The following is a 12,964-nucleotide window of genomic DNA, read 5'->3' as shown; positions in this document are numbered from 1 at the left end:
TTTCCACTGAAGTAAATCATTACATGTCTTACGAACGCCAGCCTATGTTTGAAATGTATTACTGTTCACCTTCTGGAAGTGGCTCTTACGGGGCCAGGACCACCACTAAAGAATCAGATGTCGAAAATACTACATTCGTGATCAACAGCCTCGAAACGGCATAAAGCGACACTCCACAGTCCTTTATAACCGATCCCCCTTTTTTGTTCGAAATTTTATGAAAAGGAGTAACTTTGAACCCTTTTCGTCTCCATATGGGGGTGAACCCCTGGGATCGGTTGATAGCCCTTCTGATCATTCTTTATTTTAGGGCTTTGGTTTCCTACCCAAAATACGATTTTAAAAATCGTCTAAAAATGAGTGTTTTTCGGGTACAGAAATACGAGGAAGCAAGAAAAAGCTCAATGTATTGGATAACTACATTTTAAAACGAGTCAACTTTATATGATATACTCTCGAGTCAGGAAAAAAAAATGATTGCATAGCGTTTATAAGAAGCTCTTATAAGCACAAAAATACAGCATTTAAGAAAACATAACACACCACGCAGTAAAACAGAAACGGTATGCTGTATGTGCACAGTAAGCGTCTCTGCTGAACAGCGACTCTTGCCGCTTTACTTACGAACTTACTAAAATGCAAAATGCATTTTGGGAGAGGGCTGATTATTTAAAAATTACTAAGGCGTCCCTTCCAGGGTTGAATCCTGCCCGACACTAATGATAGCCTGCGGCTACAGCTAATGCTAATCTGGAATAAACAGACCTGGAAAACGAATGAGTTAGCCTATATACTTAACTCTGTACTGAATTATATTACGTGGATTTGAATTGGAATAAATGGACAATGAAATAAACGGCCTTGACCGCCGTTCCACAGTGAAGTGAGCTCTCACAAGTCGTCTCTCTCGCGATAGACAAGCGCCGACTTATTAGGAAAAGGGACGTTTTCTCGGACACATTCATTTAGGGCGTGGTTTTCGAAATGATTGACAGGTACCTGTCCTTGTGTTCACAAGACAGGTGTCAGAAATGAAAGGTTACGGTGTCTTGACGTCATTTCCTGACCCGGCGGCCTCTGGAGCCCGCATTTTTAAAGGTACGTTTTACTTTTGCGCTCGATCACAAAGTTGGAGAATCTCAGCGTACTTTTCAAAATGTTTGTTGGTGGAGGGCAACTTTGGGTACACTAAAACTATGCAGAAATACAAGCGGAAAGTTTTAAAATGTTAGCTTTATTTTCCTCGTCCGATTATTAGGTGGGGAAATAATAGAGCCTCTCCTCCAGTGTTTTTTTTTAATTACCTTTATTGTAACAATATCAAATTCACACAATAGGCTACATCAGTTACTGCATAATTTGAAATTATAATACATGAGTAAAATAGCTTATTAGTAAAATAAATTCGGTACTTGTGGGGGACGTTTCACCGCCGTTTGTTTAGTGCACAAGTACCATAAATTATAATTCAGAGGGAATTTGAATATGTCATTAGGTTTTTTAATTGACAGGGAATACTGCTGACCTTTTAATAATTAAATATATTATATTTAGATTTTAATACTGTAAATAGTTTGCTTTACTACTCACAAATGTTTTTTTGTGAGCATCAGAGATGGATATTTCAGCTTTCCATGCATTGCTGCGCATGTCTGGCACAGATTAAATACATCGCTCAGTAGATGTAAAGTGACCTCTGACATTTTGCATCAGGGATTGGAAACGATTTCATTTTGTTTTGTTCTGAACAGAGATTGTATTTTTACATTTCTGCTCCAGTGTTCCTCCCTCGATTCTCTAGTCGGTGAGCGGATTGAAGGAAATAAAAGAAGGGCTAATGGCGTTCTTTGCATATGCTGTTGAGCTACTTTGTTAATGGGAAGTACAGAACACAGTTTAAAAGATGGCGCCAGAGCACCTCTTCAAGGCGATGCCACAAGAGAACTGTTTTGGGTTCTCACAATGACCATCCACATGACAGTTCCAGAAAGAACCTTTTATTTATTTATTTATTTATTTAGATCTGCAACAGGCTCCATACAGTAAATAGCAATAAACAGATTTGTGAACTACCAGCAGGCCATGATTTTAAAAGGACTCTTGCTGAATACAATCGTTAGGGTGAGTTCAGTTTTTCTTAGGCTGCCTAGCAGGACGCTAATAGATTAACATACACTAAAGGTTTCAGTTTTTTCCCCACATATTCAGAAATACTAACTAACAAAGAACCCGTCCCAAAATGAAATGGTGCCTGGTCAAGCAGTAGTTCTACAAGGAACCATACAAACCAGTAAAAAAAAGAACCAGAAAGTGCCTTTAAAGATTCAGGATTTTTAAGAGTGCCCCTACAGTGTTAAATCAAAGAAATATATTTATTTACTAAGCACATTAAATTACAGTAGTCTGCATTGTCAGTCAGTCATTATCCAACCCGCAAGATCCTAACACAGGGTCATGGGGGTCTGCTGGAGCCAATCTCAGCCAGCACAGGGTGCAAGGCAGGAAACATACCCTGGGCAGGGCGCCAGCCCACTGCAGGGCACACACACACACCAAGCACATGCCAGGGACAATTTCGGATCGCCAATGCACCTAACCTGCATGTCTTTGGACTGTAGGAGGAAACCCATGCAGACACGGGGAGAACATGCAAACTCCACGCATGGAGGACCCGGGAAGTGAACCCTGGTCTCGTTACTGCGAGGCAGCAGCGCTACCCACTGCGTCACCATCCCGCCAGTCTGCATTGTTTTGCTCAAAAAACTGTTGTAATAGTATATAAATAAAAATGAATGAAACATTTATTAAAAACTTAAAACAATCGTGAGGCTGTAACTGTAACAAAAAAAGATTGAGAGAATTTTATTTGTCCCCAGTGGGAAATGCATCTCTTTACAGAAGCTCTTTAGATAAATAACTACATAATTAAGTAGATGACTAAGTAAATAAAGTAATATGCACACACACTTTGGCCTTGAGAGATGCCAGGATGACTATAAAGCAAGGAAATTAAAAAGAAAGAAAATGTCCGACTTGGCAGTGCCAGTCCCAGTGAGGCACTATACAGGCTATGTCGGTATAAAGGAGCCCCAGTTGCGTTTCTTCACACACTTCTGCTGAATGATTTGTTGGCTGGTCGTTCATTAATTACCTTCATTGTCAACAATCCAAGCTCCCTTCTGTTCTGTTGAGCACCATTGAACAGCATATGGTACAGAAATTCATGCACTCGGTGAATTGGTTGGTATTAGTCGAGAGAGCTGCGGTGGGCTGGCGCCCTGCCCGGGGTTTGTTCCTGCCTTGCGCTATGTGCTGGCAGGGATTGGCTCCAGCAGCAACAACAACAACATTTATTTATATAGCACATTTTCATACAAAAAATGTAGCTCAAAGCGCTTTACATAATGAAGAATAGAAAAATACAAGACACAGTAAGAAAAATAAGTCAACATTAATTAACATAGAAATAGAGTGAGGTCTGATGGCCAGGGAGGACAGAAAAAAAAAAAACTCCAGACGGCCTGAGAAAAAAAAAAAAAATCTGCAGGAATTCCGGACCACGAGACCACCTGGTCTACTCTGGGCATTCTACCTCACATAAATGAAACAGTCCTCTTTGTATAGCAGACCCCCGTGACCCTGTAGTTAGGATATAGCGGGTTGGACGATGACTGACTAGTTGAGAAAGCCCCGTCCTGCTTCTAAAATGAAGGCCTGTGCACATCAGTAAGTGACGGCCACACTCTCGAGTCTCAGGTATCCTTTAGTATGTGGCTTATTGCACCTTAAAGCTGAACTAAGTGGGTTCGTAAGCAAACAGATGAAATGGTTCGAAACTGTTGTGGAATATTCATCCACTGAAGCTGAAGCCCAGTCTGTCTACATCTGGCACAAGGCAGGAACCAGCAGAGTGAAAGGGACAGCGGCCCACCGCGAGTGTCGTTCGCCCACATACTACTAGTTTAAGAGTCTCTTTTTAGCCCGAGCCGCATGTCTTTGAGACCTGACTTATGAACTCCACACAGGTCGTGATCACCCTGGGATCTGGACTCCCAATTCTGTGCTAGCCATTGCTCCACTGTGCTGTTTGTAAATTAGGCAAAACCAATAACTGCATAAATTAAGTACCTTTGCTTTCAAGTAAAACAGCCTACACTTTCAGTTTTTAACATAAGATCTTCATGTTGTGAACTGCATTTTGGTGTAAAATTTCTACAATCTGTTATTTAATTTACATTTCTAATAATAATAAATGGGGCAGCATGGTGGCGTGGTGGGTAGCGCTGGTGCCTCGCAGTTGGGAGACCTAGGTTTGCTTCAAAAACACGTGTCTATGTGTGGGTTTACCTCCGGGTTCTCCAATTTCCTCCCACAGTCCAAAGACATGCAGGTTCGGTGCATTGGCGATTCTAAATTGTCCCTACTGTGTGTTTGGTGTGTGTGTGCACATCCCATGAGGTGGGCTGGCGCCCTGCCCAGGGTTTGTTTCCTGCCTTGCGCCCTGTGTTGGCTGGGATTGGCTCCAGCAGACCCCGGTCACCCTGGATAATGGATGGATGGATGGATGGATAATAATAAATGGTGATGTTCAGTTCAATGCTTGCACCTTGTACCAGTACCAGAGTCTACCTCCGGGTGACTCACAGGTGTCGGCCACTCAGGTTTTCACCGTCTTGTTTTCTATTAACAGCGCTGGCCACCATTAATCCAATGCGAAGACGGCTGGATTCAGTTTCTCTCCTTGAATCTGTCGACAGCATCTCACAGTTGGATTCCATGGCAAGAAAGTCGGAGCAACTCACCACCGCCACCTTCAAGCAGAAGATGGCTTTCCATAAGAGTGCCCTGGACGTCCTGCTAAATAAATTAATGGAAGCGATGGACAACAAGTGCGCTGATTTCCAGGTAGAGCTCCTCAGAAAAGAGAAAGAAATCGCCTGCCTGAAGCTGCAGCTGGAAATCTCTCGGCAGGAACTAAGAATTGTGCGGGGACAGACAAGCTGTGGAGCCCAGTGCCTGGAAGCTTCTGGATGTCATGGGAGTGGAGACCTGAGAGGATCCTCCAGATATTCAGAAAGTAAAGATAGGATAGATGACTCCCCTTGTGCTGGCACCAGCCTGCTGGATCAGAAGGAGGGGGACAAATGGGTGACATCTGTTGATGGAGACGGCCAGATGCAGAATCTACCAGTTATCACTCATGTATGGGGAAACTGGAAAGGAGGTCAAGGTAAGTTTGAAAATAAGAGCAAGCTGACTGCTGGCTTCACGGTTCACACTTGTCCAATCATCTGTCCATTGAATGGCTTTGCTAGTGGAGTCACAACCTTTCCCATTAGTAGCAGATGTAAGGGAGAAACCAACCCTGGATGGAATACCAGTCCATCACAGTATAGAGTTACAAACACATCGATGTTTAGAGTCTCTAGGGCACATCTTTGAGAAGAGCAAAACCCACAAAGACTTGGGGTAGAACATGCAATCTCCTCAAAACCAGGCAGACTTTGAGTGAGAGGCAGCATTGCCACCACCGCCATGTTGTCCATATGCATGTCTATGTATTCCATAATCATTCATCTCTTCTTGTTGAAGAGTAAATGAGTGAGAGTACACCTTTCAGGATTAGCCGAACCCAAGTCCACCATTGTTACACAGGAGCCTCACTTCTTATACTCGGACACAACAGGCAAATTAGAAGCCCTGCTGTATGGCATATTTTATAATTGACAGGTTATGACAGATGATTATCATGATTGAAATCAAACCAATACAAACTGAATTAATTCCTAGTGTGTTTCTACACCTCCTTCCACCATTTGTGAGCACAGGCTACTGACATCTGGTTAGCACCAGCGAGAGCTTCCTCGCTACACTGCTGCTATAACAATAAACTTTAGAGTAGGTGCTCCATCACTTGATGTCCGCATTCTCATTTCTTAGGCTGACTGGACAGTTCCCACCTTCACATGTTGACTCGCAACCTGTCAACAACTGTTCATAATCTGTTCAATGCCTTTCATGTCATCCAGTCATGATCAGAACCAGTGGGCAGTCATTCAGCTCCAGTTCCTCCATATGGTGTTGTCCATTGTTATCAGCCGTCTAGCAGTCAACATGCCGAGACTGCTCCAGTTCGTCAGCTTTTGTCAGAAAACTCTTCTGTGATTTCCAGCATTGTCTTGGCGGTTCGTTTCCATATAGCATGTGTTGGGGGTCCATGACTTGGTTTACCGTTCCAACCCAGCTTGTTACTATCCATCTCACATCCGGTGGGGCGATTCCAGCAAGAATGTAAAGTATCTCAATATTTGTTAGCTTTGTTAGCATTGCAGTGATGCAATGATTAAGGGTAGGATGGTGTGTTTGGTGATGTAGTATCACAGCGCCAGAATGAAATCCCAACCATGACATTGCCTCTGTGGTACTTACAGTTGTGCTTGAAAGTTTGTGAACCCTTTAGAATTTTCTATATTTCTGCATAAATGTGACCTAAAACATCATCAGATTTTCACTCAAGTCCTAAAAGTAGATAAAGAGAAACCAGTTAAACAAAGGAGACAAAAATATTATACTTTGTCATTTATTTATTGAGGAAAATGATCGAATATTACATATTTGTGAGTGGCAAAAGTATGTGAACCTCTAGGATGATCAGTTAGTCTGAAGGTGAAATTCGAGTCCGGTGTTTTCAATCAATGGGATGACAATCAGGTGTGAGTGGGCACCCTGTGTTATTTAAATAACAGGATCTATCAAAGTCTGCTCTTCACAACACATGTTTGGGGAAGTGTATCATGGCACAAACAAAGGAGATTTCTGAGGACCTCACAAAAAGAGTTGTTGATGCTCTTCAGGCTGGAAAAGGTTACAAAACCATCTCTAAAGAGTTTGGACTCCACCAATCCACAGTGAGACAGATTGTGTACAAATGGAGGAAATTCAAGACCATTGTTACCCTCCCCAGGAGTGGTGACCAACAAAGATCACTCCAAGAGCAAGGCGTGTAATAGTCGGCGAGGTCACAAAGGACCCAGGGTAACTTCTAAGCAACTGAAGGCCTCTCTCACATTGGCTAATGTTCATGTTCATGAGTCCACCATCAGGAGAACACTGAACAACAATGGTGTGCATGGCAGGGTTGCAAGGAGAAAGCCACTGCTCTCCAAAAAAAACATTGCTGCTCGTCTGCAGTTTGCTAAAGATCACGTGGACAAACCAGAAGGCTATTGGAAGAATGTTTTGTGGACGGATGAGACCAAAATAGAACTTTTTGGTTTAAATGAAAAGCGTTATGTTTGGAGAAAGGAAAACACTGCATTCCAGCATAAGAACCTTATCCCATCTGTGAAACATGGTGGTGGTAGTATCATGGTTTGGGCCTGTTTTGCTGCATCTGGGCCAGGACGGCTTGCCTTCATTGATGGAACAATGAATTCTGAATTATATCAGAGAATTCTAAAGGAAAATGTCAGGACATCTGTCCATGAACTGAATCTCAAGAGAAGGTGGGTCATGCAGCAAGACAACGACCCTAAGCACACAAGTCGTTCTACCAAAGAATGGTTAAAGAAGAATAAAGTTAATGTTTTGGAATGGCCAAGTCAAAGTCCTGACCTTAATCCAATCGAAATGTTGTGGAAGGACCTGAAGTGAGCAGTTCATGTGAGGAAACCCACCAACATCCCAGAGTTGAAGCTGTTCTGTACGGAGGAATGGGCTCAAAGTCCTCCAAGCCGGTGTGCAGGAATGATCAAAGTTACCGGAAACGTTTAGTTGCAGTTATTGGGGGGGTCACACCCAGATACTGAAAGCAAAGGTTCACATACTTTTGCCACTCACAAATATGTAATATTCAATCATTTTCCTTAATAAATAAATGACCAAATATAATATTTTTGTCTCATTTGTTTAACTGGTTTCTCTTTATCTACTTTTAGGACTTGAGTGAAAATCTGATGATGTTTTATGTCATATTTATGCAGAAATATAGAAAATTCTAAAGGGTTCACAAACTTTCAAGCACAAGTGTATGTGTATTTGCATGGAGTTTTTATTTCACATTTTGTAGACATAAAGGTTAACTTTAATAGCGACTTTAAAGTGGTCTGGTGTAAGTGTGCCCCCTGGTTCTTGTCTACATGGGGCAGTCTTAATCTACTGTCAGACCCAGACAGACCCCCAGGTTATCTGACTCTCTGTCTCAAGTGTACAGGTTTGACAAACTTTGGATGAGGTGCCACGCAGCCCACACTCCTGCTTAAATGGGGCCAAGTTGGACCCAATGCACGTATCTTTGAGAAGAGGACATTTCGACACTGTCTTAAAGATTTGGTTGTCTTCGTTCAATGAATGGACGTGATTCTTTGTATGTTAGAGAATCTTTTAAAGTGTGCCTCTGATCGCATTTATTTGTTTTTGGATAAGATTCTAAAATAACATGTCACTCAGTGTGTTGCCCTAAATGTGAGCGAACTGATTCTGTTTCTTGAGTGAGGCTTGCAGGTTGATATTTATAGCCAAAACATCTACGCAAAAAGTTTGAGTTAACATGATAATGTTAACGTGACATGTTGGACAGGATCGGACATTCTGTGTCTGACTTCCATGCCTGAACGATGTCTCTGTTGTGTTTACCGGTTCTCCCCGTGGGTTTCCCTCTGGTTTTCTTACCCCATCCCAAAGATGTTCAGGTTAGTTGAATTGGTGACTCTGAACTGGCACCATGTGGGTCTGAGTGGGCCTTGTAATGGATGGGCACCCCGTCCCATCCTGGTTCTCACCTGAGTTGGGTTGAAACCTCCACAACCTTAAGTTTGATACAATACAATAATTCTTAATAATTAATAATAATTCTTTATTTATTACATGCTTAGTTATACAGGACAAATGCATCTTTTCACATGCCCCTTGGGTTCAGAGCGCAGGGTCAGCCATTGTACAGCGCCCCTGGAGCAATTGAAGGTTAAGGGCCTTGCTCAAGTGCCCAGCAGAGTAGCATCTCTTTTTGGCAGTGATGGGGTTTCAATCTGGCAACCTTTGGGATGCCAGCGCAGATCCTTAGTCTCAGAGCCACCACTTCACCCCTTCGCCAATGGGGTTGAGGATGTTATAAGTGTGGGCTCAGAGTGCTGGGACAGGTTTACACGTAAATCTTTACATCCATCTATCTGACCTGCTTATCCAGGGCAGGGCTGCATGGCATAGCAAGCATAGGGTGCACCTGTACAGGGCGTAAGTCTGTCACAGGGTGAAAACACACATATACACACACACACACACTGAGACTATGATTGATTTAGCAATGCCATTCTACCCAACCTGCACATCTTTGGACTGTGGGAGGAAACTGGTGTACCCAGGGGGCACGGGAAGAACGTGCAAACTCCACACAGTGAACACCCAGGTTTCGATCCTCAGTCTTTTTACTGTGAGGGAGCAGCACTTCCACTGTGCCACCATGTTTGCAAATGCATTACTAACTTCACAAAATATGAATTCCATCTTGTATACACATAAAGACACCGATTTGTTAAACACGTGTATACTTTGACCTACGTTATTTGTATGAAAATGTGCTATATAAATAAATGTTGTTGTTATATGATTTAATCTGTAGAGACTTTAATTATCTTCTACTAATTTGTTTTACACATAAAACGGTTTGCCTTTTTTCGTCATCTTTAAACAACTTTCACTTCCTTTCTAGCACACACTTGCAATTTCAAAATTGTAGGAAGAGTAAGTAAACTTCCTTTTTTTTTCCCCCTCAAAGTAGTTTTCCTTGTGGTTATCAAAGCCACCAAGTTCAAGAGGTCACCTAATGCTTCATTCAGACTTACCCTTCTTTGCTTTCATTCTTCTGATTTTACTGAATTTTAACTTGATACGGTGAGCAGAAAGCTGTGCTCAGCTCTTTTTACCAACACCTAAAATTGGCCCAACCAGATTCAGTAAATGGCTGTCTGAGTTAATTTGACAATCCTACATGAAGCACTATGGGGAAAGATATTGAGAAATAACATAAAAGTTCAGCCAGGCATCCGTTAACTGAACCTTCTTGTGCCAAGTCATCTCCTATCCTGGCAGCACTGGGCTAAATGCCACACTATAGCAGGACATGCACAAAGTGCCCAATAAAAACTGGGTCTCTTTAGCACTGCCATTTAGCCTAACTTGTATGTCTTAGTGGTGGGACAGAAATCCAGAGTACCTGCAGAAAACCCGCATGGCCATAGGGAGAACATGCAAGCTTCACACAGAGAGCTGAATAGTCGTGAAGCAGGAATTGTAAGGCAGTGGAACCAAGCACGCACCACCATGCTGCCCCCAATTAAATGTTTTGTCCATCCATCCGTCCAAGAGCCAGTCCCAGTAACAAGGCCGGAACCCACCATGAGCAGGCTGACAATTAGTGATGTACCAAAATGAAAATTCTTAGCCAGATTTCAGAAAACACTTGGCTGAATACTAAATATTTTTTCTCAATTGTTTTTTTGTACAAATTGCTTAAATTAAATCAATTTTCCTTTTGATTCTTTGTTTTCATTATATTTAAATGATTAAATTGCAAGATGTTGAAAAATCCTTCTTTTGTCAGCATTTTTCAAAAAACACATTTAAAATTCTGAACGGAGAATATTGTTAATTAATAAATCCATAAATAAAATAGTAAAACGCTGTGTAGAGTTAGCTTGGCAGGGGGCTTTGTCCATTCCTTGGTTGGCAAGTCATACGCATCCACATTATTTATTGAAGGGGTACTCCACCCAAAAATTATATATATTATTTACTAGCCATCCTCTGTGGCAAAGCCCATGTCGTAGTGAAACAGGACAGCGAGGAGGGCCCTGCCAGCAATTCAGAGGAATGAGGAACAAATTCAGTGAAACAAATCTTTTAATTCAAAAGAAGTTAATTAGCAGCAAAAGCAGTGAACTTATTAAGAAAAGGGTTAGAATGAAAACCTACAGCCACTGCGGCCCTCCAGGACCAGAGTTTGAGAGCCCTGCATTCTAGTTGGAGGGTATGTCAGACTGGCTGTCTGAAGTTACTCATCTCATCCCCGCACCATGTCTTTACACGGCATTTCAAATTTAGCAAGATGGCTTTGCAGCATAGTTGTGCTCGTCCCTTTTTCAGAAAGCCAATAGTATGCTGGCTGATGGAGTCGGTGCTGTACAAAGGGTTTGTAGGTAACCACATATTACCCCCAAAGTATATTGTGCCCCTTATTAGATATAACAGACATTTGATCAGTGTTTTTATATGTGTTTGTGCAACAGGTATGGAGGACACCAGTATAGAGACCGGAGACCCCACTTTGGCTCCTGCTTTTGAGAGTGATGATGATGATGATGATGATCACCATGATAATAAAGACTGGCTACTGTCTGTCAGCATTGAAACAGAAAGCCCTGAAGCACTTGCCTTCCATGTTCTGGAACAGGTTGCTGCTCAAGTGAAAGTGGAGAACGCAGTCCCCTCCGACACCTCTGATCCCGGGTCAGACTTGGGAAATGTGCTTAGGAGTGAGGAGCCACCACCTCTAACACCTCAGAGATTCCATGTGGGCATGCGGCTCATGGGCCTACATGACGAGAATGACACCAGCAGTGAGCAACTAGGAGCCCTGAAGGAGGAGACTGAGTCATTGAGCTGCTGGCTATACCAAGCTAATCCAAGCAAAGATGATCAAGGAGGGGCGAATGCAGAGAGTTACCACATGCTTCAGATCATGCCTGTCGAGATGCCAGCTTGGACGGTTATACCTAAAACAGTTCTGCAGGATGAAGTCATTAACATGCAGCCTCATTCTCCAGTTCCTGGAGAGGCCTTCTACACCCCAGCTGGTGTTTCTGCCAATGATGGAGCTGAAGTGGACAGGACACCTCAGGGGGTTTTACAGGGTGTGGAAGCCCAGCAGCCATCAACCATGGTTTCTCAGACTTTCTCCTGCTTCGAGTGCAAAAAGCAGTACAAATACAAATCAAACTACCAGAAACACAAAAAGATTCACAAGATAAAGAATCCAGTCCCCTGTCTGGACTGTGGCAGAGTCTTCAGCCAGTTGACTGCCCTTAAGATACACCAGAGGATCCACACAAAAGGGAAGTCCTTTACCTGTCATAACTGTGGCCAGAGATTCTCCAGCTCGTCTGACCTCCAGAAACATCAGCGGCTTCACACTACACAGAAGCCATTTCCTTGTTCCCAGTGCGATAAGGCCTTCTCCCACTCATCCACCCTTAAGACACACCAAAGGATCCACACAGAAGAGACACCATTTCCCTCAAGGAGCTGTAGGAATAGTCTCTCAGATCCCAGTGACGACAAGAAACAACAGCAGCCTCACAGTAAAGAGAAGCCCCACACGTGCGACCAATGCAAAAGGAACTTTGCTAACTTAGCCGCTCTGAAATCGCACATGAGGATCCACAATGATTGATCGCACCTCCCTGTGTAACTCTCCTCTTAAGACCCAATTTGTTTTAAAATTGCAAATCGTTTAAAAACGCATTTTTAAACTCGCTGGGACAATAATGGTTTTAAGGAATTTGGAAATCGCACATGAAGACCCACAATGATGGATCGCATCTCCCTGTGTAACTCTCTTCCTAACACCAATTTTTTTTTTTTAAATTGCAAATCTTTTTAAAAACCCATTTTTAAACTCAGTGGTGTAATAAAGTTTTATGAAATCAGAAAGCTGCTGAATGCCATGTTTTAGAAAAAAATACTCTCAGATCTGCTTAATCTGATGAATGATCGTGTAGTGTGAATCCTATCCCAGCCGGATCGAGACACTAATCATGAAACGAGGTGCTAGTCCACCCCAAAGGGGCAACTTAGAGCTGACAGTTAACCTGACCTGCATTTCAGTTTAACTTTCCATATTTCAAAATTAGGGTGTCATAGTGGTTAGGACATATTGGCTTTAAATTAAATCCCAGCTTAGTCGTTGTCT

At 42.6% G+C, this 12,964-nt stretch overlaps 1 protein-coding gene across 1 annotated transcript; it reads left to right on the top strand.

Annotated features, from left to right (window-relative positions):
* Window positions 1-1,023: 1,023 nt before the first annotated feature.
* LOC120536720 (zinc finger protein 232-like) lies at window positions 1,024-12,705 on the top strand. Its single transcript, XM_039765180.1, has 3 exons — window positions 1,024-1,098; window positions 4,691-5,230; window positions 11,283-12,705. The coding sequence occupies exons 1-3, from the start codon at window positions 1,032-1,034 to the stop codon at window positions 12,443-12,445; spliced, it is 1,770 nt and encodes a 589-aa protein (XP_039621114.1). The 5' UTR covers window positions 1,024-1,031; the 3' UTR covers window positions 12,446-12,705.
* The last annotated feature ends 259 nt before the right edge of the window (window positions 12,706-12,964 follow it).

Source organism: Polypterus senegalus, chromosome 10 (genome assembly GCF_016835505.1).
Source record: "Polypterus senegalus isolate Bchr_013 chromosome 10, ASM1683550v1, whole genome shotgun sequence".
NCBI classification, from domain to species: domain Eukaryota; kingdom Metazoa; phylum Chordata; class Cladistia; order Polypteriformes; family Polypteridae; genus Polypterus; species Polypterus senegalus.
The sequence above is the reverse complement of the archived record's forward strand: the minus strand, read 5'-3'. Positions and strand labels throughout refer to the sequence as shown.

Excerpts from the sequence above, each read along its gene's own strand:
- LOC120536720 (XM_039765180.1), top strand. The coding sequence starts at position 1,032 with ATGAAAGGTTACGGTGTCTTGACGTCATTTCCTGACCCGGCGGCCTCT. Across the intron at positions 1,099-4,690 it reads TGGAGCCCGCATTTTTAAAG|CGCTGGCCACCATTAATCCA; the intron begins GTACGTTTTACT and ends TTCTATTAACAG. Across the intron at positions 5,231-11,282 it reads AAACTGGAAAGGAGGTCAAG|GTATGGAGGACACCAGTATA; the intron begins GTAAGTTTGAAA and ends TTTGTGCAACAG.